The sequence below is a fragment of the Brassica rapa genome, chromosome A09 (assembly GCF_000309985.2).
Source record: "Brassica rapa cultivar Chiifu-401-42 chromosome A09, CAAS_Brap_v3.01, whole genome shotgun sequence".
NCBI classification, from domain to species: Eukaryota; Viridiplantae; Streptophyta; class Magnoliopsida; order Brassicales; family Brassicaceae; genus Brassica; species Brassica rapa.
This window is the reverse complement of record NC_024803.2, coordinates 10,320,274-10,345,868: the sequence shown is the minus strand read 5'-3', so window position 1 is coordinate 10,345,868 and position 25,595 is coordinate 10,320,274. Positions and strand designations below refer to the sequence as shown.

The following is a 25,595-nucleotide window of genomic DNA, read 5'->3' as shown; positions in this document are numbered from 1 at the left end:
AGGTCTCTTGTACACGAGCCTATAAAGCTCATCTCATTTCTACATTGTAAAGGCGCCCTTTTTATCAATCAAAAACATAACTTATACTTCATTTCTTTTGTTTCTTTACTTAGATGGATTCCTAGGCTCGAAAGCAAGTTGTAACTCTCTCTCTTGTGCAGATTGAATGAGGCTTTGGCTCGTAATCTTATTTAAAGGTTTTCCGCACATTTATTGACGATCTTTATACCACCTAACAGCCTTATGATCCAGATGGATTTCTTGTCTGCATCAAAAAGGTGGTAAGTTTCTTGGTGGAGAAAGGTGGTAAGCTTCGTGGTGGACTAAACAAATAAAGTGGCAGTGAGAATTGCCACTTTATTATTTTCGACCAAGACGAAGCTGACCACACTCATCTTCCATGGTTTGCTTGTTAATATGGATGCTTAAATACAGTAACATAGAGCATTCCCATTTAAAGAAACTAAAAGTTAGAAAGGACTTTTTTACTCAATACTAGAAAATTTGTTTTAAGGTATAAGATCCTAAATGTTAGTGTACATAAAAGACGAAATAACATTATACGAGCCAAATCCCTCAGTCCTTTATGGCTTATCAACAGTAAGAAAGAATATCGACCGACCGGGTCAAATCATGAAACCATTTGATCTCTCTCTCTCTCTCTATGCTGTTTCTGGGAAAACCTTGAGGAGAAAATCAGTGAACCGTTTAGCGTAAAGTGTAGGCTCGATGGCTGAAATTGACATTGGATCATACTGAATTGATTTGCAAGTATGTTCCATTCTCTTTTTCATGTTGTACTCTTGCAGGATGTCGATCATGCCCATGTAAACAACCACATCATATACTTCAAAGAGCTCTACCGTCCCTGATTCCTCCTCGTCCTGACGGAGTTTGTGGTGGGCTTGAGCTGGCATGTTTACTCCTAACTGTACCCGGAGCCTGAAGTTCAATTCCAAACGGTAATATGTATATTTAGTGAACACAAGATTAACTTGCAGTTCCAGGTAGAGAATGGGAAGTGACTGACCTTGCAGTTCCAGGTAGAATGAGATCAACTTCTTTCTCCCCAGCAGCGAATGCTCGTAGTGTACTTCCTCTGATGTGAGGTCCCGGGGCAGTATTAACGGAATTAGGTTCGTGAGTAACCAATAACAGCCCTTTTGGAGGAATGGATGGTTCACGAGGCAAACCGACTGAAGAAACACAACAGTGAGATTGTTTATCTACTCTGGACAGAAGATAAACCTTTTAAAAAAAAAAACATTGAGGCCAAACTACCTTCAACAGAAGCAACACTGTCATTTTCTTGATCTGACATTTCATTGGGAGGCTCTAGGATATCATTAAGTTGATCTGGAGCTCTAAAATGTAATCCCAACAGAAGACTGTAATCAATGATTTGCAGAGATTCCAAGAACGAGCAGTCTAACACAATTTGCCTGACATTTTGGAAACAAAGAGGTTCCACAAAAGATTAGACAACACACAAATTCAAAACTAAAACAATTTAAGACGATGGAAAATCCAAGCAAACATAGGAAGAGCATCAAACAAAAATTCACTAGTAGAACTAAACTTAAAGCAAGGCAGCGAAGAGTAAACATTTTTTTTCTAAAGGGATGTGTGGAGCCAGCAATGAAGGAAGGGCATTTAGTATAACTTCTCATCTGCAGCTAATTTTTCTATCATCTTAATTATTTAATAAAAGCATTTACAAAATCGTAGGAAATAACTGCTTTACCCCATTTCAAGGTACAGGAAAAATATTAAGTTTTGTAGTTATCTAAATATCAGCCAGGTCCTGCAGAAATGGACTCAAGAAGTTTACAACAGTGAGAACTTACTCTCCTGCAAAAAATCTACTATTCTTATATAGATAAGACTTCCATAGGGAGTAAAATATAAATTTCAACACTGCAACCCTCACAAATCCAACAGAAAAAATAGGACAAGTGCTAGAAAATTGCTACAGGTCAGATGTGATCATAAGATGTTCTCAGAAACAGTAAGCAGTTGCAGCAAGAAGACTTATACGAAAAATTCACTTAGTACATAAATCTAATGGTTTTGTAGCAAAATGACTATTATATTATCATTCAGGTAATCAAGTGACATGTAAAGGCTACCTTTCATGCAGATGAAGCTATTATTAAAAGAATTGAGAAGAGAACTCACTTGAAGAAAGCCTCTCGCAGCAGCTTGTCCATATGAAACTCATAAGCAAGATCAAGATCTTTCATGGTAGTCTTTTCTCTGATTTTATTCTTTTCTGTAAATCTCCCTTGAGTAGAGCCCTTAAGGTCATAGCGGCGATGAATCTTCAACTCTGTGCAAAACATATTTCCCATGACCACAAAGCGTACCTATCAGAGCAGCACAACGATTCATGCTTAAAAAACAGAAAATAATGACTCTTAAGATATAAAAGAGATCCAAACAAGTTCTTACCTTTTTACCCCACTTGAGTTTTAATCTGTGAACTCCAAAAAATTTCGTTATGAGCGTGTTTTCATGCTCCCCTACGTGTTCATAGTACCTAGGCAACATCCTGAGTAGAACCTACAAGAAGAAAAAAAAACAAGATGCTTTCAGTCATAAATTAAATAAGATCCTAAAGAAAAACATATACAAGTAAAGACAAAGACTAGACTCCATCGTCTAAAAGGGAACAAGAATTAAAAAAAAAAAACAAAAGGACCAAAAATAAATATAATAGCTTTGGTTTAAGTTAATATCAAACCTTCAACTCAGATCTTTTTAATGTCTTGATCACAAATCTGTCGTCGTGAGAAAGGTAGAAGATACTGCCACTTTTCCCAGGGGAGGAAATTTCCCTCAGACCATCATCACCACAGATAGACATCATGTAGTCTGCAGCATCTAGTTTGAACATCTCCCTCAAATTCCTATGACATGCACAGTAAATAATCTGAGGAACATGTAGTAATCTTGAATACAGTAGACGTATTGATAGAAACTTTTAATGCTACTGTTTCTGTTGATTCTAAAGCTTTTTTTTGGTACATGGAGGAAGAAAACATGTTTAACCTGAAAACCATAGGGCAATAGTCTTTCCAATCGAAATCAATAGACTTATGTGAAGGCGTATACTGGGAACCATTTCTAGGGAAGAACATTGTGATCCTAGCTCTTTCTCCAAAGTCAGAAGCACGAACTTCCCGCCGAGGCACCGGCGTTATTTTTCCAACAGTGTACCTGTGAACTTTCAAAAAGTTATGTTTCTGTAAGAGGAACAAACTAGTACAAGCATTGATAATACCTGATACCGAGTTGGAGATTAAGCATGAGATAATAGTTCCATTTCCCCCCAAGGAAGGACACACAAGCGCTAATGCTGACCTCTTTAGGCCCATCCAGAGGCCTAGCCTTGCGTGACATGTCAATAGAACTCATAATCCGTTCTTTAATCAAAACTCCTTGCATGTATTCCCTTTCAAAGACTATAGGGTTCTTGCCGCGTCCCTCGTTTTCACCAGAGCCAGCAGACCGCCCAGACTTGGATAAGGGCCCATGACCCATATAATCTCTTGGAGGATCAGTGGTACCCCAGTTTTCATCAAGAAACCTCTCAGACATTCTCCCAGAGTTTCTCGCCAGCCCACTCGTCGTTGTTATCTCCGAAAGAGTTCTCGACACAGCTTTCGAGTTCCGCAGCTCCTCCAAGTTTATCGACGAATCATGAGAGAGGATGAAGTTTCCAGTGTCGTTGTATCCGAAATGACGATGCCACTTCTTCAGAGACGGGTGTTTACTCCCAGCGGGATAGTACACTCCAGTCCCATCTTTCAAACCACGCGACCATGTTCCGAAGTAAAAACCACCGTCAGCGTACTTATAAACCCCAGAGCCATGTCTAAGACCGTTCAACCAAAACCCGTTAAAAAGATCACCGTTCGACCAGCTCATAACCCCTCTCCCAGACATTTTACCCTTCTTCCAATTCCCAATGAACCTGTTCCCATTAGTCCAAGTGTAACTACCACTCCCATCTTGTAACCCTTCTCTCCAAGACCCATCATACGAATCCGAGTTGCAATACTCTTTCCTCCCTAGACCGTGGCGCACATTCATCCTCCAGGATCCGCTGTATACGGATCCGTCAGGGGAAGTCATGGTGCCAAAGCCGTGAAGGTATCCTCCAGAGAAGTCACCTTCGTACTTGGCTCCGGATAGCCACGTGATCTTTCCTTTCCCTGAGATTTTCCCTTCTTCCCAGTCACCTTCGTAGATGATCCCGTCGGACCACGCGTACTTCCCCTTCCCGTGAGGAAGCGTTCCTCTGAGTTGACCGGAATAAACATCACCGTTTGAGAACTCTCTCTCTTCCAGCCTGAGGAAAAAGACAAAATCATACTTCAGATCTGACAGCAAAAGTCAAAATGCTGAAAGGCAGGAAAAAAAAAACACACACACACACCTTGTTTCCATGTTGACAAGCAGTCTGGTGATTCGATTCTTACAACATTTTTATATAGCACTCAATAATTGTGGATCATTCATAACTCCTTTGAGTTTATAACCAGATGCAAATTACATAAGAGAGACACCGATACTCCTGGAGCTGGCATTCACCAATGATTCATCCTTGTCAAAGCATCCATTGCTTCAATTCAGGTTTTAACCAAAACAAAGTTCAAAAAATGAAGTTATTAGTCTAAGAGATTCATCAAAAACAAAAAAAAAAATGAAAAATCTAATTATGAGCCCATTGCAATAAACCCATCACTCAGAAACAAAGATTTATCAAACAGCTTAATCCGATTAAAAGTAAATAGACAAAAAGAGAACACCGTCGTTGAAGTAAGAATAGTGAGCAGGAACTAAGGAATCGCGAGTTCGATTCCCGGAAAATGACTTTACGAGCTAATAACACGACGGATTTCGAGGAGCAGAGAGACAGATTCAAAAAGGAAAGCAATCCGATAATCTAATACTCACCAGCCCTTTGAAGCTGGAGGAGAAGGAGAAGGAAACCCCTGGATTGAAGAGAGGAGGATGATTAGTCTTCGTTGTTGCTTCAATCGGAGAATCTCTTTTGTGTAAATGTTTTGTAGCCCATGCACGAAGCTCTTCTCCTCTCTCTTCTCCTCTCTCTTCTCTCAGTCTCCGAGTCTTCTTCTTTTTTTTTTTTTTAATATGATTTTCCGATCTGTTTTTTTTTTTTAATATTTGAAAAGGTTTTATTATTTTTCTGTTTATGGCCCCTACAAGGTCGGTCTTCATTTTTTTTTGGGATTGTACGGTTCAAACCGCAGACCTAATAAAGTTAAAACTATAGGGCTGCTACAGAGTTTATACAGGTACAATCATTCATCAATGTGTGTTTTTACTTCCGGTAATAAATAGCACATATATCTATCAGATAGCTTAAAATAACAAAAATAGTGTATGAAGAAAATAATCTTCAAAATAATATTTATTGAAGGGAAAATTGACTAAATTATTCCTAACCTCAGAATCTCAGATCTTACTTTAACATTCTTTTTTTTTTAACTTTACCATTCATCTTCTAATATATAAATTCTAAAACCTAATCACTAAATTTAAATATAGAATAAAAAATATTAAATTATGATAAATGATATTTTAGCAAAAGAATTCTTATATGATATTTTTTTTTAAAAAAATATGTTTTAATACTATCATATAGTATTTCTCTAATAGATATTGTCTTTTTAATGATTACAATATTGAATATATAGTTAACAAAATTTATTTTTTTGATGACTCTGGTATCTGGAGCCTCGAGAGGATCCGACTAATCCCAATGGCCGTATTTTTATAACAAATATTTTTATACTATGGGTTAGATTTTTGAACAGATTACTGAAAATAAATTTATTGAAAAGTCTAATATGTTTTTTTTTGTCATAGTGTAATATAGTTAAATTTAGATTATCATGGAATCATGTAAAGCGGTTGAAATTTTATAATGAAGTTGTATATATAAGATCAAATCTATAGATTATCATTTTTATAATCTTATCCCAGAAAATAACATTCAATGACAAAAGTCACTAATAATTTTTTGTAATGTTAGAATAAATGACCTAAAACCATCATTTTAGAAAACCATTTTGTATATAAAATTTTGAATGTATTAAAGAATTCTTTAAAACATCTTCATAAATGTACATGTATGAAGGTCTTCCAAAATAGAAATTTGAAAATTTTTCTTAAATACACCTTTACAAAAAAAAGTTCTTAAATCTTAAAAAGATGTTATACATATTTAACATTATTTTCTTCATTTAGACGAATGTTATACATATTCAGAAATGTCTTTCTAAATATACAATAATTTAAATTTAGAAAGTCTTCATAAATACACATGTATAAAGGTATTTCTAAATATGCGTTCAAGAATGTTTTCTTAAATACATACTTATTAATGTTTTAGTTAATTTTTAAAAAAATATTTTATACATATTTGGCAACGTTTTTTTATACATATTCAATAATATTTTTTAAATATACTTATAACTCAAAATCAGTAAAGCGTTATTTACATTCAAAAAAGTTTTCTTAGTTTAAGAAAAAACAATCATTTTTTACTGGTGTTTCAGTTATGGTCTGCCATTCTAAATGCTTAATTTGAAAGATAACAAAATGTTTATGTGGTTAAGGATATCTGTTTTATAAAAATAAAAGAAAACATTTCCATCCACCCAAGGTTTAAAAATGAATTAAAGATTATGAACTTTTTGTGTGCACCTAAAAGGTGATGAACAATGGTTAGTGTTATCAGGCCAGATTTGTCAATTTGAGATTAACAAGTTTTGGACTTTTGATCCCCAATCTTCCTTCGATTATATTATAATAAGTAAAAGAAAAAAATCCACTACAGTTGAATTGAGACGTTCACTGTTGTGTTTGTCTCATTTGATTACTTTGTTTAACTTATTAAATCAATAACTAGAGCTTGACCCGTGCGATCGTACGGGTGTTTATATAATGATTTATGTATATCATATATTTTGTTATTGTATCATGATATATATATATATGAAAAACAATATATATATGTATTTATTAAATGTGAGTTGGAACAATTATGTAACTATACAAAAAGATTGGATGTAAATATATATATATATATATTAATATACTATGTTAGATCAAATTTATATTGACATTTCTTTCATATTTAATTGTATGATTGAAATGTATTATTAGTATATTATGCGTTTGGGTCAAACTAAAAATGAATTACAACTATTCTAAAAACCCAATTGGACGGGATATAAATTGACCCGCCTATTTTAACTAAAATCATGGGAATAAAGTTAATTTTATATTCAAAATATGAAATTGATATTGCTGGAATATTTTTTTTATTAAAAAATTGATGATAATATTCCAAAACGTTTATAATAAGGAAGTTTAAAACATAAATGAATCACGTATAATATATATGCACAATATTTTATTGTTAAGTTATAGTAATAAGCATTAATTTTGTTTATATGGTATTGTATACGTATTATAAGACCAAAAGCGTGAAAACTAGCTTTTAAATTGTTTTTCATAGTTTAGGTTGTTTTTAATATTTGTTTCAATAATTTTTTAATATATGTGTATTTTAAAGTTGATTTAATTACATTTAACTCAGATTTATTTAAGGAAAACACATTAATCTAACTGAAAAAGACAAGCATTAAAGTATAAAATTCAATTTAATGGTCAGTGGCATGGAAGTGTAATTAAATTAAAAAACTAAGGGGAATTTTTAATAGGTACTTCTCTTTTAATAATATAAATTGGTTGAAAAAGCTTGTTTAAGACTTCTCGAATATTTTTAAAAGAAAATTAATTTTCAAATATTTAGGTTAATGTAGATATTTATGTTGAATTTTTAATAGGTACTTCTCTTTTAATAATATAAATTGGTTGTAAAAGCTTGTTTAAGACTTCTCGAATATTTTTAAAAGAAAATTAATTTTCAAATATTTAGGTTAATGTAGATATTTATGTTGATTTTAGTACGAACTTGTCCCACACCCAAGTGCCATCGCACATAAGCTTTTGTGTCTACGAGAACCGTCTAAGAGCATTTCTAAAAGACACTTTACCAGTTCAAATTTGAAGTTTTGAGAATTAAAACTCTATATTTGAAGTTTCACTATTCAAAACTTCAAATTTGAAGTTTCATATTTTTATTTTTATTTTGGTCCTTTCAGTTACACATCATATTTATGATTCATAAATATTTTCTTCTTTATTGTTTTAATCTTTATAAAAAAGTATTTTAAGTTTTGTTTACAAAATTTAAGTTTACACATAAAATTAAATAAAATTTTAAAAGAAGATTTAAAATATTTAAAACTAGATTTAGATAACAAAAATATATTAAAAAAACTTAACAAACAAACTTTTAAAAAATTACATGAAGACATAACTATTACACATATTTAAATATAACAACAACACTAATAGTCATGTAAGTTTGATCCGGAACTTTCAAAATTTATAAATATTGTCCAATTTGTTTTGTGTAACTGAAAAGGGTTGTTGTTGTTGTTGATGATGTCTTTTCGTACAATTCTTTCTTGTTCATATTGAATATATTCACGAGTATTAATATCATCGATAAAAGTTAGTTCTTAGCAATATTTTATGTTTTTCTTTTACATTCTTGTTCTGATATAGTGTATTTACAAGTATTAATATCACTTAATTTCAACAACTTTTATCCCTAATCTACAAATTAAAAATGAGGAGAGTCATTTTTACTTCAAAATGCACTAGTAGATCATATATGCATTACGAAAATCACTTTATGGAATAATATGGTATTTTGCTTGAAGTTTAATATTAATTAAGTTATTTTTTTAAAAAATTATATTTTAATATAATATATTATTAATTAATATTGTTGTAATATGTTTATATATGTGCTGGTTAATTACAAAAGTTTTATGAATTCAAATTGATTATGACAAATATAAGGACCATATTATAGAATACAAATAGTTTTGAAGTTGAGTTTGAAGTTTTGCTTTTGGAGAATAACACTTTTAAACTTCAAATATAGAGTTTGAGAAACTTTAAAATAGAGTTTCTTTTTGGAGATGCTCTAAGAGCATTTTTCATCAATGAAAATTCTTTTAAGTATCGCAACTATATAAGTATTAATGTTTTAGCAAAAAAAAACTATATAAAAAAAACTATATAAGTATTAATATTTTCTTTTATTTTAGTTATTAAATTTTGAGGTAGAAAGAGAAAATATAATTATTCATATAAATAATATGTTTAAAGTATGTTACGAATTAAAAGAAAAAATCAAATTAAAAATTTCTTATATTTTTCATCTCCTTTTATTATTTATCATTAATTTAATCATAATATATCTATTAATAATTATCAATGCTTAGAAACCCAGTTGAAAATACTAATAGATAAAGATGTATCAGGCTCATTTTAGATAATGGATGTGAAAACACATTAATATTATTCGCATTTGATTAAATCATATATGTTGTAGAATAATCTAAGATTATATCAGTAATATGTTTTTTGCCAAAGTAGATCATATCGGATTTGAATATTAGATAATGAATATCATCCAACATAATCAGTAAACATGTAAAAACTAGGTGTTTGTCTGTACATGCGGACGTAATCTTCTTATAGATATTTATTATTTTATATTTTGTTAATTCAAAAGCAATTTTTTAAGTTATTATTTATATTTTTAACAAGTTTATACCAAACATAAAATAATTTATTATGACAGAAAATTTCATTAAAATATATATACTAATTATTGTGTTGAATTTTTCAAAACACTCATATATTAGAAATGTTTTAGACTATATTTTTATAGAATGTTTTTTCTTCATTAATATTTAATTACATATTGTTTTGTATCTTAATTTTTATAATAAACATATTATTTAAAGATAACAACACAATATATAAGTATTATCTTGTTTGTTAGAAATATAAAATATTTTTTCAAGATAATAACAAAATATATGAGAATTATCTTTTTAGAAATTTAATATTATTAATATAAAATTCGTTTTAAATTAAATTATTATATATAAAAATTTATTAAAGGTAACAACGATATTAACCAGTCTAACTTTTAACGTGAAAACTCGATTCTGAAAATTTACTTTGTAAATAATAGTATAGATTTGGCGTGATCTAATGTTGATCTGTTAGCTCAAAAAAAAAAACCTATGTTGATCTGTATGCATGGTTGTCGAATTGACAAATGTCTGAACGTGTCAGTTTTATCCTAAACAGCCAACATGTACAATATCTTTTTTCGTTCATGTACAAAATTTATTTTGCATAGTAATTGGTAGTAACTCCAATAACAAGTTGATTTACTAGCTAAATTTTTTATATTAAGTGATATAAATTAAAAAATAATAGGTTTATTTTTCTCAAACAAAAAAATCTGCTATCCAAAAAGATAACAATTTTGAATGGTTGAAACTTTTTTTTTCTGAACGTCGTTCTATAAATATATGGATCTCTATAAACTTATAAATTTCTGGTTATTAGCAAATTTAAAGTAAGATAATAGTAATTACCAAATATCTTACTTTCACAGCTATCCCTTATGTATTGGTTGAAAAGCAATACAACATTTTTTATAGATACATATCATCATTAAGATGATTCTTAAAATCATTAGAGAAATATGTTGGTCTTTCAAAATATATAATAACATTTTTATTAAAATAAATATAATTCATTATTAATGTTCTTCATTATTTTCTTAAGTAAAAATTACGGAATTGCCTAATATGGCTAAATTATATATGATAATTAATGATTTTGAATGATAAAATTTGATAAAAGTTAGTGTATCTTCTATCATATTTTTTTATTTTAAATTATTAAATAAATTAAACAACCATATTAACCATATAATAAAAATTTAGATTTTTCTGAATATGCTATATTTTAAATTTTAAAAAATGATTATAAATTAATAAAACTGTTAAAAGTCTCACATTTAAATTTTGTGATCCATGGTTTAAAAATTTTGTTTTGACAAAATACAAATGATTACAAAATCATATAAGTAGAAAGCCTCATTTAATAAGTATTAAGATTAAAATATATATATATATGTATATATATATAATTTTAAATTAAAATATATACCATATAAAATACATAAATATTATAACTTAGTAATTTACTTTGAACAATTTTTTGATAAAATCTGTGAACAAATATTGACAACTTAATTTTTTTAAAAATTATAAATTACTGAAACTATTAATTCCAGAATAAAATTTTTGTTATTAGTAATTTAAAATTTTTGCTATAAAAATACAAATGATCAAAAAAATCATATGATTAGAAAACATCATTTAATAGATATTAGTATAAAAGTATACTATATACATGTTATAATATCATTTATATTTAATTATATACTATATCAAACAGAAAAAGTTATTGTTTGGATTTATAAAATTTATTTATATATCTGTTCTGACTTTTTAATTATTTAATATATATTATTATTTTAGAATATATAAAAACCTTATGATATATAAAATAATATATATATAATGTTCATGCCGTGCAAGACGCAGATATTAACCAAGTACTATATTAAAAACTCAGCGAAGGGATCATTCACCGATGGAAGAAGCTCATGGTTACGTCTCAATTCAACTCTTAGAAGATCTCAGTTTTTAATTATTGCTAATAGCCAAACTTTTGTATGAGTAAAATCCAAAATCGTCGACAATTACTAGACTAAAACACTACATGAACGTGATGGTTTTATTATTTACGTGTTTACGACAAATCCAGCCTGACATTAATGCGATTGTTTTCATACGAACGTGAATTCAAAATTTGCTACGACCTATGAATATCTTAATATACAGAGGTGGATAGTATGCATATGTATTTTAAATATCTCGATTCACCCGAACATGACCACACACAAGAAGACAAAATCGATAGACGCTTACGAATATGTAGTGTCTTAATTTTAGTTCAACGTTCGAAGCATCCAATGAACATTTTCTTCCAGAATATAATTTTAGTTTGTATAAATTATAAGTGTGGGAATCAATGGTGGTAGTCCAGTGGCGCTTGAGGGATTAAACCTAATACGGTGAACTCTGGTTCGAACCCCGCTGGCCACACGGATATGGGCTATTGCTTTCAGCTCATTTGAATACCCAGGAGAGAATCTATCTGTGGGCTGTACCTCCACCCGGAGATTAGGTCTGTGTCTTTAATAGACCCGGGTTTAACCCTTTATATTTACAAAAAAAAAATTATAAGTGGGTCATCATTGCGTATGGGAAGCTATACTACAGTTACAAAACCGAAATTCAGCGTTGTGGTCGTTCATCATCATCGTGTATATAGCTACAAAGCACACCAAAATTGACATTAAAAGTCATATATATACACATTAATGACAAAATGTAGCTGTCATAAAAACAGAGATGTAGCTGTCAATAAAACACCTGAAAATACGACATTTTGAATTAGAATCAGAGTACTACTAATAAAGATTAAATACTTTCCTAGAATTACAAGTTAATATTTCTTTTATTATATAATTTTTATTAATTTCGAATACCACATTCATTGTATGTATATAACCACAATAAAACACAATTCTTTTTTTAATTTAAATTAACCCATCTATTTTTGGTTACATATGAAAGTTTAAATATCGTTTCAATTTGAGACCACTATATTTAACTGTTGTTTTCGAGGGAACTGTAAATGTGGACATGTCAATTTCGTTTTGAATGTTTGGGAATGGGGTGTTTTTCAAAACCAACCCATATTTTCAAGTCAAATCCAAAACCAACCCTTTTTTTTTTGTCCATACTATTCATCAATAAAATTTCCATACTATCCTTATGTTTTTGAATTATTCACAAAATTGCCATTTTTATTTATTTTTTTATTAATTTCGAAATTAACAAAAAATCAAATACACCCTAACCATTTCTTCTTATTTACAAAAATGCCATCATCATCAATTTTTCCAACCACCATGAACCACCATTTTTGAGCTCTAAAGCTCTAGAATTCAATTTTCAACCACTTTTTTTTCTCATTATAACCCAAAAAACTTCATTTTCTCTCATCTCCTCTACATTTCCATCTAAAAAACTCTCATAACTATCATTTTCATAATCACAAACTTCATATTTTCGAGTTTCTTCATTAGTGAATCGTTAAAGATGCTTCTTTTTGCTCATATTTGGAGTTTGGACGGTTGAAAAGGTTGGAAACAAGCTTTACACATGAAAAATGTAACTATTTACATGGTTTTCGTTCTTTTTCAGATCTGTGTCGCGACGGTAGACTGTTTTGTATGTCTACGCCTCCGTGGAGACTTACGATGCAGTCTATTTGTCAACGCACGGGTTAGTTTTGCAATTGAGCAGACAAATTTTTTTTCTAACGCAGACTTCCCCAGTAGTCTCCGTCTTTACCTTTGACAACAAAAATAAAACTTTCGGTAGACTTACTAAGACGTCTACCTAAAAGAGGTTAGTTTTTCATTTGACCGAACTTTTGACTTTTCAAAATAGACTTCAACGGAAGTCTACAAAATGTAGACTGCCAACAAAGTCTATAAAAGGTCAGTTTTGCATTTGACCAAAACTTTGACTTCGTGGAATATGTTAGTTTTGTGTTTGACCAAAAAGTTTAAAAAGCAATCAAAAATTTATTAAATTGTAGACTTCATATGCAGTCTTCTTATCTTAAAAAAAATGTAGACTGCGTATAAAGTCTACTTTTTTATTTTGGTCAAATGCAAAACCAACCCGTCGGATTTGAGAGTAGACTTCACAAGAAGTCTACACACCCGTAGACGTTCATTTTAATCTACTGATTTGAAGTCAAACTTGGTCAATTGCAAAACTAACCTCTTTCAAAAAAATTCAAACATGTAGACTGCATATGAAGTCTAGTTCTGAAAGTCAAATCTTGGATGAATTCTGGTCAATTGCAAAAAGTAACCTTTTTAAATTGTAGACTGAAATGAAAGTCTACATGTACAAAATTACAACTTTTATTCAACTATAGAAAGCAACCCGTAAAATGGTCAATTGCAAAAACCAACCCAAAGAGTAGACCTATTTGACAGTCTACGTCTGTAAACTGAAAAGAACGTCAACATCTTCAGAGACTAAATATTAAGTCTTCATAGAAAAATCTATAAAAATGTGAATTTGTGTATTATTCATTAAATTTTTTTCTAGTTTTTTTGTTTGACAGTGTGTGTTAGTTAATCCTAATGGGTTTGAGTGATTTTGAAAATAATTTTTTTTTTATAATTATGAAGGTATAATTCATTTGATTTGACAATGTTGTTAGCTAATAATTGTAGACGTATTTCTAAGTCTTCGTTTATAGTTTTGCTAGTAAGGCTGAGCTTGTTTCAAAGCTGAAGTCGGTGACTGTGGAATATAATTTTACATTTTCAGCATATAAGACAACAAAAACTCTGTATGTGGCTAAGTGTCGTGTTCAAGGATGTGGTTGGAAACTTAGAGCGAGTGTGAAGTATGGGCCAAAGACATTTTGGGTGACAAAATATTCGAAAAAGATGAAGAATCGGAAAGGTTGAAGAATGTTCCTTGTGCATGATGGCTGTACACATGGTAAACTTCTTGAAATGACACAAGAAGATTATGATCTGGACAACAAAATTGAGAAGATGGTGCTAACCTATTCCTTACCAAACATCATTTAAAACAAATGACTCCGAATAGGAATATACTCCTCTTATGCCTGTCACGAATAATCGACAAGTACGGAACTTGATCGAGTTATCTAAGACACACTTTGTACGCCTTTGTGTATCAAGCCTGCGCCAATACACTAAAAAAATTTGGATTGACTATATGTTAAATAATAAGTGTAGACGTTTTTGTAAATCTACAAATGTAGACTGCAGTTGAAGTCTACGTCGTAAATTCTATTAAAAGTGTATTTGTGTATTATTCATCATATTTTTTCATGATTTAATTATTTTACAGTGTATGTTAGTAAAATTTTAATGGTCTTGGATGAATTTCACAATTTAATGTGTTATAATTATACACTTGATACTTATTGCAAATTGTTTTGATTAGTATTATTCTTGAAAATTTTTGGGAAAATTTTGTATAGATTTTCTTCTTCTCACATGTGTGTTAGTTATTATTTTAGCTTATGGTGGTTTTACTTGTTTGGTTGGTTAGATCTTGTGAAAAAATTGATATCTAACAAAAAATTAATAATATCATACAAGTGAAAACAACTAAAAATGAATACAATGTTTATAGATTATGCATTAAAAAATTATTTAAAAATTAATATTTTATTATGAAAGTTATTACAGAGCAATATATTAAAAAGTATTCTTGAGTATGTTTGATTTTTCATAATCTTGATGCTTCAAATAAAGTCTTGGAAAAAGTACCTGCCAAATAAGATAGAGTTATGAGAAAAACATAAGATAAAAAATAAAATCATATTTTAGTAGACTTTTTATTAAGTCTACGTAAAGTTATTGTTTAGTAGACTTTAGTTGAAGTCTACACTAATGGAAAATTTTCATATTTAAAAGTGTGCATTTAGAAAATTTGAAAATACTTTGTTCTGGAAAATATTTCAAAAATGGTTTTTTGTCATCCTTGTAACAAAGCAAAAAGATAATGTATGAATCTATAAATTTAGTTCATTATAAACACAAAATATCTTATAATGAATATATGGAAAGCTTACATTTTTGGGAAGATGATTTGAAAATATTGGAAGAGAATACCTGCAAAATAAAATAAAATTTTAAAAAATAAGATAAAAATTAAAATCATATTTGAGTAAACTTCTAATGAAATTTGCTTAAAATTCAAGGCTAGTAGACTTCATTTGAAGTCTACCAGCCGTAAGTTTTAAGTAGATTTCAAATGAAGTCTACTCTATCAAAAAAAATAGATCTGAAAAATAATACATTAAAAATATGAAATAAGTTTAAATCTAAAAAACTTTTAAAAATATGATTTAATAGACAAAATAGTTATAAATTAAAGACATATTAATATGAATTTTAATATGTAACTTTATTTGAATATAAATACTAGAACACATATTTTAAATCTATAGATGTAAACCTTACATTTCTAGGAGGAGAAGAGAACAACTATGGAAGAAAATACCTGCAAAATAAGATAAAATTATTAAAAAACATAGAAAAAAAATTAAAGTCATATTTTTGTAGACTTCCAATGAAGTCTGCTTAAACTTTATGGTTTAGTAAACTTCATATGAAGTCTGCAAGCTTTAGTAAACTTCTTTAGAAGTCTACACTGTCTGATAATTTTCAGATCTGAAAAAATCTATATATTTTGAAATGTGAAAATAATTTTAAATCTGAAAATACTTTACATAATATAATTTATAAGGTAAACTAGTAGCAAATTAATGTAGAGAGCTTGATCTATAAATTTATTTGAATATAAACATGTAAATACATATTTAAAATCTATTAATCTAAAACTTACATTTTTAGAGGAGATGATGAAATCCATGAGTGATAATACCTACCAAAAAAAGATAATATTGTGAGAAATAAACATAAAATACACATTTAAAATCTATAGATCTAAAACTTACATTTTTTAAAGGAGAAGATGAAAACCATGAATCATAATATCTAAAATGACAAGATAATATTGTGAGAAAGACTTGAGAAAATTTTAGAGAGAAAGAAGATAATGAGAGAGATTTAGAAACAATTGAGAGAATTTTAGAGAGAAGAAAGAAAGTTTTAGAGAGAAGGGAGAGAGTTTTAAGAACTTGTGCAGCCACTTTAGAGAGAGATTGAATAAATTTTGTTTATATAGGGAGACAAAAATGTAACTAGGTTAAAATTTACGATACTGTAGACTTCGTTTGAAGTCTACTAAAATTAAAATTTTGGAGTAGATCTTACTATAACATAGTAGACCTTTTTGGAAGTCTACTATAATAATTTAATTATTGTTGTTTATTCTTTATTATTTTAATAATTTTAATATATGATTTATTAAATTTATTTCTTTATTTTTTAATAGTTATAGTATATGATTTCACTTTTTTATTCTTAAGGAACTTAACTTAGTTTAAATATAATGATTTTTTGTAAAACAAATTGAAAAATATAGACTGAAAAAGACGTCTTCAGATAAATAGACTTTATTGTAGGTCTACGAAACCCTAAACCACAAATATCAAACCCTAAATGTTTTGCTTGATAATCAAAAAGTCTCATTTATACAAAATATAAACTACTAAACATTAATATGCAGATTTAAGTTAATAAAACAAAAAAAAAACAAAATCTAAAATCTAACCCTATGAAATCAACTACTAAAAGACATAACATGTTAGAACCTTTTGTTTCTAAACTATGAACATAGTCTAGCACATGATAACCAAATTAGTATATATTCTTCAAAATTGTTCGATTATATGAAATTTTAATTTATTTACTTCATATTATCCATTATATTGATGATTAATTAAAAATATCACAATAATTATTTTTATACATTTTCAAAATTAAATTAGTAGACCAAATTAGAGTGTAGACTACAAAACAAGTCTATAAAGTAGACTTCGTAGGAAGTCTATATATATGTAGACTTCTTTTATTACGTGTAGACTTCCAAAGGATAGAAACGTAAAATATATTTATGTTTTTTGTTTGGTCATAAGGGTGAAATAGTACTTTCACTACTCCTTTAGGTTGGTTTTGCATTTGACTGAAAGTGGGGTACACTTTTACATTTGACTTGAATATTTGGGTTGGTTTTAGCAAATGTCCCTTGGGAATGTTGATTCGTAGACTAGGAGGATGTATTCAGCCAAGTGTTTTAGATTATTTATATTAAAATGACAAATTCATGAAGATTTTTAAAAATGTTTTAAAATCCATTGTTATTGAACTTGTCATTTTATAAATCATTTTGAAATCAACTATTATTGAACATAATTTAAATTAGAGATTTTAGAATGATTTAAGTGATTGTAAGGTGTTTGAGAAATGTTTTTTAATTATAAAAATAAAAATCCAAATCTCATGATTTTAGATGAGATTCTAGAGTTGTTTAATAAAAATCATATCAAATTCTAATATTCACATAAAATCATCTAAAAATTCAATATAATCAAATCACTTTAAATTTCAGATTCGATACACCCCCTAAGAGCATCAACCTCATTAAATTTCATATGAAGTAAAAAATAAAAATATGCTTTAATCCTATTTTATTTAAAAATAAAAATAGATTTACTCCGTAAATAGAATAATACATTTAATTTTTGTTCATTATTTTATTTTTATTTTAAACTGGATTATAATTAAAGTAAAAGTCAATTCTATCATAGAGTTATTCGATTTTAAAAGAAAAAATTGAAGCAATACACTGGAATAATAAAATCAAACAAAATGGTTATTTTAGTAAATAAATTTTCTACAGCCATATATTTTCCTACAACAAAAATCTTATTTTAATAAATAAAAATTTTCGTCCATTTTTCATTTTTTGTTGTACCTTTAAAAATTGAAATAAAATATGATTGATAATTTTAAACACACTATATATAAACTAAAGTTAAAAAAAAAGATTTTTACAACTCATCTAATCACCCACAAAATAAAAAAATCAAACAAATCTATATAAAAATGTATTTATAATGACCAGCCGGCGGTTTGATATTGGTTTACTACTACATTGGTTAGAGGCTGGTTTAGACCGGTTAATTCCATACCTTTTTAAAAAAATATTCGTATTTATTCTTCTTCTATTATTACAGATTTTTATTTGTCAAAAATATTTATTTTGTAACATGACTTTATTGTGGAGAAAAGTTTATTCAAAACGAAAATAACTTGTATTCTCTCTGTTTGACCAAAAAGAACTTGTATTCTCTCTGTTTTTTTTTTTTTTGTTGAAACTTTTGTATTCTCTCTGTTACAGCAGAAGAAACGTAAAAGATCTGCAAAGTAAAAACTTCGAAGAGCAGAACAAAAGTAAAAACTAATATCACGATTAAAAGATCCACCCAAAGTATTTTTGTCAAAAAAAAAAAGATCTACTCAAAGTAAATATCTTTAGTTCTTTACTATCTTCACGCCATCCATAAAATATATGTAGAATTTTTCAAAGTTTGCGAAGAGATGTGTACGAAATTCTTCACATTGTGTTTTTATTGGTCGACGTCTATGAACAAAACGAAAACTTCAAAAGTAAACGGTGAGCAGTAAATGCATTATGCATATCACTATTTCTGTCTTTTCTTCTGAGAAAAAATAATCATTTAACTTCTGTTTGCTTTAAAAAGTATATTCAGGTTTTAAAAAGAACAGAAAGAGTTGTTTGAAATGAAAAGGACGAGATAATTAATTGAAAACACAAGAGTTGCATGTGATTGCATAGAAAACATATGTAACATTAAAGTAAATTAAATAAAAAGTAATGTTGTTGTCACGTAACGCATCGAGACAAAAGAAAAGAGAGTCTCTTCGGTCTCTGCCTTTAATTTGTCCCTCTCCTTGCCGTACTCCTAGTTGCTAAGTATCAAGATCTTACCTTCTTAAGTATCTTATTATAATATGATTAGCACTGATTTAATATCAGATTTCAAATCAGTAGCTCTCTAATGTGAATCTGATTCGTTCCCCATCACCAAACGATGGATCGATCCTATCCACGATGCCCATCTTCTTAAATATATATAACTGGCGCCTAACCTTACATCTAACCATTATTTTTTCGATGGATTGTATAAATAGTTAGATTATATCAATATGACAATGATTAGCACGTCCAACTAATAAACAAACTATATATCGAGTTTTTAATGTTAATGATAAGTATGCTATGTCGGCTTCAATTCTTGAATGAAGATCCTTCGCAAGTTGTTCGGATTATGATGGTGACAATTGATACGCTTTAAAAGAAATTGTTTTGAGGAATCTATATATACTAGATCTTTTTTCCGCGCTACGCGCGGATAATATATTTAAATTTGTTATATTTATCGTTTTTATTTCTATGTGAATTTTTGTATATTAAATTATATTATAACTAATTTTCAAATTTAATTTTTTTTATATTTTTAGTTTGAATTAAGTATCTCTATTATATGTAACACAATTAACTAATAAAATATGAAGAATCAAGTCTTTTAATATAAAACCCTCTTTTCAAAAAAAAAAGCGTACTTAATAGGTGGCGATTGGTTTTCCCGCTACCACCCGCAAACGCAGCTTTTGCGGTCGGTAGCGGTTGTCGGCGGTTTGCAACAATCACTCAAATCGCCCTAAACCGCTTCAAACCGCTCCGAATCTCATAAATTCAAAAGCTGGCTCCAGCTAGCGTTTGCGGTTGCGGGCGGTTGCGGGAGGGTAAAATTTTTTTCTTTTTTTTAAAACAATATATATACAAAGAAATAAATATTTAATAAAAAATTTAAAATTAAAATTATGAAAATATTAAAATATATCTATTTTATTTTAATTAATATTATAAAATTTTATAATAAAAACAATTTCAATAAATTTTCAAAAATTAAAATTATAACTTTCTAAATATAAATTTTATATTTATTATAATTTTATGATTTTTGATATTTTTATAATTATATTAAATGTAAATATTGTTAATTTATTATTTGACTGTTACCGCATTTGGTAGTTAACCAGTCATAAGTCACCCGCAAACGCACAAATTTTTAACCGCAGTACCAGTCGTACAAATCTCTTAAAACCGCTAGAAACCGCAACCGCCCGCATCCACAAACTCCCGCAACCGCAACCGCAACCGCTGCGTTTGAACCAGTCAGGCCCATAATAATCTCTCAGTTTCAAAATAGATGATGTTTTGGAGAGTTTAAAATGTTTCAAAATACTTGATGTTCTGATATTTTTATATTAGTTTTAGTTTTACAGAAAACTGTGCCACCAATAATGTTTTATTGTTGTTTTTATGATTGGCTGAATTAGTTTTACTTTATATTTTTAATGTCACTTTTTAGAAAAGAAAGTATGCCTTAATTCTTGTGTATTCACCCTAAAACATCAAGTATTTTGAAATAGAGGGAGTATTTTTTACGTGTAATAGTTGAACACTGACAATTGAATATCGATATAGAATATTATTTTAATATATCTAATGGTAAAATATTAATTGTAATAAAAAAAATTGAATTTTGTAATATTACATGAATTAGAAGTTTTTAAAATCTAAAATCTATTTTATTAACATAATATATTTTTTATTCATTTATTATTTTGACGTTACAAAATATTGCTTTAGTTTTCTTTGTATATTAATTTTTAATAATTTAGTTTCTTTTTAAGTAATTTTAAAATTATCAATAATTTAATATATTTAAAATTATTTATTTAAATATATCCAAATATGATGTCTCATTTTTATGTGTGTTTGCGTTGAGCATATTTAATTTGTAGTTTGTATATTTAATAACACTTTGTTGGGTGTCGTTCTATGGTTTTAATAAATGTGTTGTCATTTCATTTATAATACAACTAACATGATTTTTTAGTGATCAGTGATAATGTATTTTTAACGTTATGTATTATATTTTATCGTATAGTTTCTAACTCTTCATCCTGGCACTTTTCTTAGAATCATTTAAATTAGATAATAAGTTTAAAGATGTAAATAAAACTGTGTATGTTATAAATTTAGACTTTTTAGTGTAACTGAGCACTATCAATTATGGAAATTGTATTACGATTTTATTTTACTAAATATTTTTTTCTGTGTATATTACAATTTTATTTTATTGATTTATTCTTTAATTGCAGAAAATTGCTATTTTCAATTTTTGTTTCATATACCTTAAAACTCTTCGGTTGATTTTTGTTTGTTTTCTTTCTCCAATTACAATGTACAGTTCGACCATTTTCTTTTTTGGGGTCAACCTACTAATATCATCAGATAGAAAAGCTTAAACTCCAAAAATGAAGTGGATATTTGTGCTAGAGAAAACTGATTTAGCCACTAATATAGTGACATATTATAATATTAGAAGGTATGGAAACTCTTCTATGTTGTCTTACGCTGGACATAATTAAGTTGTTGTCAATTGATTCTATATTTGTGATAACTGGAAATATATCTTTATGTCTTCCTTACATCATCCTTGATTGGTTTACGGTTCGACCATTTCTAATATACTGAGAAGTAACATAATATTAGATGTTGATTATCTCCTTCCAATTAGGAATGCATAGAATGAGAAAAATTCAAGGTGATACCACTTTACAATTTTTTCCATATATATATATATATATATATATATATATATAGTTAATTTATAGATTATTCCATCTGCTTCAAAATCTAATCAGTTTTAATTAAAATCTGTAATATTTAAAAGTTATTACTTTAGAAAACTGTCATTTAATATATAAATTTAATCAATTATACAGTAATTTACATAATTAAATTGGCCACACAATATCCAATAAATTTAAAGTTACATTGAAATATAAAAACAATTTATATAGTGAAACAAAAAAATACTTTTAAACCATTATTTTATAAAACAAAGGGAATATTCAAATTATATTGAAATATTATAATAGTAAGAATCAGAAAATGTGAAATCTCAACGTCGATCATTTACGTCGGCCATGCCTTAGAGCATCTCCAACTCCACTCTATTTTTCACTCTAAAATAGAGTTTAGAGTAAAAAATGCTCTAATGGTACTCTATTTTTCACTCTAAAATAGAGTGAAAAATAGGTTTACTCCAAATATAGAGTAATTTATTTTTTTTGTTCATCACTATATTTTTTACTTTAAAATAGAGTACCATTGGAGTAAACTCAAACTCTATTATAGAGTTACTCTATTTTAGAGAAAAAATAGAGGAATACATTGGAGATGAATTTGTCTCCGATGTATTTTACTATTTTCTTTCCTAAAGTTGAAAACCATCCCAATTTATTTTAGTATTTTATAAAATTATGATATTATTTACATAAATATTTCTTTACAAACTATTATGTAAATATCATACACTGCTCATTTTCCCCTACGCGCGGATCATGTACTTTAAATTTATTAATTTATATTATTATTTGTGAATATATATTTTAAATTTATTAATTAATTTTTATCATATGTAAATTTTAGGCAAAGTTTGAATACTGATTAAATTTTTTTAAAAAATTATTTAATACAATATGATTGAATGATCTTTTTTACTGTTATGGAATTGCTTAGAGATCTCATCATTATTTATATATATATATATATATATATATATATATATATATATTATTGTGATTAGTTCTATTTAATTTAATTAGCATATTTGGTATTTACCGATTATTTACCATGGATATTATTGGCTAAACTGTTGTCAATGTTGTTGAGGAATAAAATTTTCTTTTTGAAACTAATAAACTGTTTTGTTTTGGGATTAGATTTCACAAAACAAAATTCAAAAACTTCACGCGTGAGTTTATGAGCCTTTATAAATACATATCAGAAATTATAGAATCCAATTTTGAGATAAACAAACTCATAAAAGAGCAAAATTAAACCATATACCTATAAATCCAAAGATTGACATATCATCCAAAAAGGATCATAAATGTACGTAAGAAAGCATAACACAAATGACTACTATTTTGCCTACGATAATTATTTGTTGTATTGGTATATTTAGTTCTAAATAAAATTTGATGATTACAAAATGTTAAGAAGTTATGTTCTTAACATATGATTGTAAAATTTAATATGCATAAAAGTAAAATGTAAGTGTAGTTGCAAAATCTTGTTTAGATGTACACCATAAATTAATTAATAAATATGAAAAATATAAATTTATTTTATTTTATGTTGGGTCAATTCAAAATATAATTATTTGATGATATATTTTTTTTTAAAACTCTTAAATAAATATATAATTTCATTAAAATCTTATATTAATAATTCTCATATATAACTTTTATAAGATTCTGAGCTTGAGGATTAAGTTGTCAAGTATTGTATTTGAGCGACTGTACGGATGTAGCGTGGAATGCAAGTATCAGCATAAGGGGTCCAGATGGTTTGTTTGGGCGTCGGTAGGGATGGGTGCTTGGTACTGTTTTATTGGGATTATAAAATGGATGGGTATCTTTAAACCCAAATTTTGGGCTCGAGAGAGCAATACAAGATATTATTATATATATGAAAATTTTAAGCTGGAATTGTAGAGGACTTGGGAGTCATTGGACCATAAGTTATCTTCGGGAGACATGGCATAAACACAAACCGGATTTTTTATTTTTATCTGAAACGAAACAGGAGTTCGAGTTTGTACAAGGGTTTCAATCACACTTTGGATATGATAGTGTGATTACTGTGGATCCTAATGGGAGGAGCGGTGGTTTAGCTCTTTTTTATTATAATGAGTATCAGGTGAAGATTTTATATTCTAGCAATAGAATGATAGATAGTGAGGCGGTGGTTAAAGGAAAACAAGTCTTTCTTACTTTTGTTTATGGGGATCCGGTGCCAAAACTAAGAGAACAAGTATGGGAGAGACTAACCCGATTTGGTTTGGCAAGATCAGAACCTTGGTTTATTATTGGGGATCTAAATGAAATTACTGGGAATCATGAAAAGGATGGGGGTTCTCTTCGTTGTGCTACTTCATTTATCCCGTTCAATAATATGATAAGGAATAGTGGTTTACTAGAATTTCCGGCTCGAGGAAATACAATGTCTTGGCAAGGAAGAAGGGGCAAAGGGAAAGGAGCAGTGACGATCAGATGTCGTTTGGATCGAGCTTTGGCAAATGAGGAATGGCATACGCTTTTCCCATGTTCTTATACAGAGTATCTAAAGATGGTGGGATCTGACCATCGCCCAGTGTTGGCTTTCTTAGAGGATAAATTTATAAAGAAAAGAAGGGGGCAATTTAGATTTGACAAAAGATGGATTGGCCAAGAGGGTCTTATGGAGTCGATTGTAACAGGCTGGACGGGGAGTCAGGAAGGACAACTAGGAGATCTTGTTACCAAAATTACTAATTGTCGCCATGAAATATCTACTTGGCGTAAAGATAATCAACCATATGGAAAAGATAAAATACAGAAGCTTCAACAGGCACTTGAAGACGTGCAAATGGATAATAATCGGTCTCAAGAGGAGATTATTGAGGTTTCTAGGAAATTGCAGGAGGCTTATAAGGATGAGGAGGAATATTGGCACCAGAAAAGCAGGAATATGTGGTACTCATCTGGAGATCTAAATACTAAATTTTATCATGCTTTGACGAAGCAGCGTAGGGTTCGTAACAAAATAGTGGGTCTTCATGATGAAACAGGTAACTGGATAACAGATGAGAAAGGGGTTGAGAAGGTGGCGGTTGATTACTTTGAGAGTCTGTTTACGACCACGGATCCAACGGAATTTGATAGTTTTTTGGAGGAGATAGTACCATCTATTTCTCCCCGAATGAATCAAAATTTGCTGCGAATGGCAACGGAGGAAGAGGTCCGACAAGCTTTATTTATGATGCATCCAGAGAAAGCGCCAGGACCGGACGGG

General features: G+C 28.7%; 1 protein-coding gene across 2 annotated transcripts; it reads right to left on the bottom strand.

The window, feature by feature from the left end:
• Window positions 1–464: 464 nt before the first annotated feature.
• LOC103838479 (phosphatidylinositol 4-phosphate 5-kinase 8) lies at window positions 465–5,572 on the bottom strand. 2 transcript variants are annotated; one of them, XM_009114928.2, is made up of 10 exons: window positions 4,963–5,572; window positions 4,442–4,627; window positions 3,284–4,354; window positions 3,052–3,219; window positions 2,744–2,909; window positions 2,452–2,562; window positions 2,179–2,366; window positions 1,282–1,442; window positions 1,031–1,196; window positions 465–942 (listed from the first exon to the last, which is right to left on the bottom strand). In XM_009114928.2, exons 2-10 carry the CDS (start codon window positions 4,450–4,452, stop codon window positions 663–665), a joined length of 2,322 nt encoding a protein of 773 aa, XP_009113176.1. In that variant the 5' UTR covers window positions 4,453–4,627; window positions 4,963–5,572; the 3' UTR covers window positions 465–662. The 2 variants fall into 2 exon arrangements, with proteins under 2 accessions (XP_009113176.1, XP_033135766.1); XM_033279875.1 differs by lacking the exon at window positions 4,963–5,572 and having other exon boundaries at window positions 4,442–4,631.
• Window positions 5,573–25,595: the final 20,023 nt, after the last annotated feature.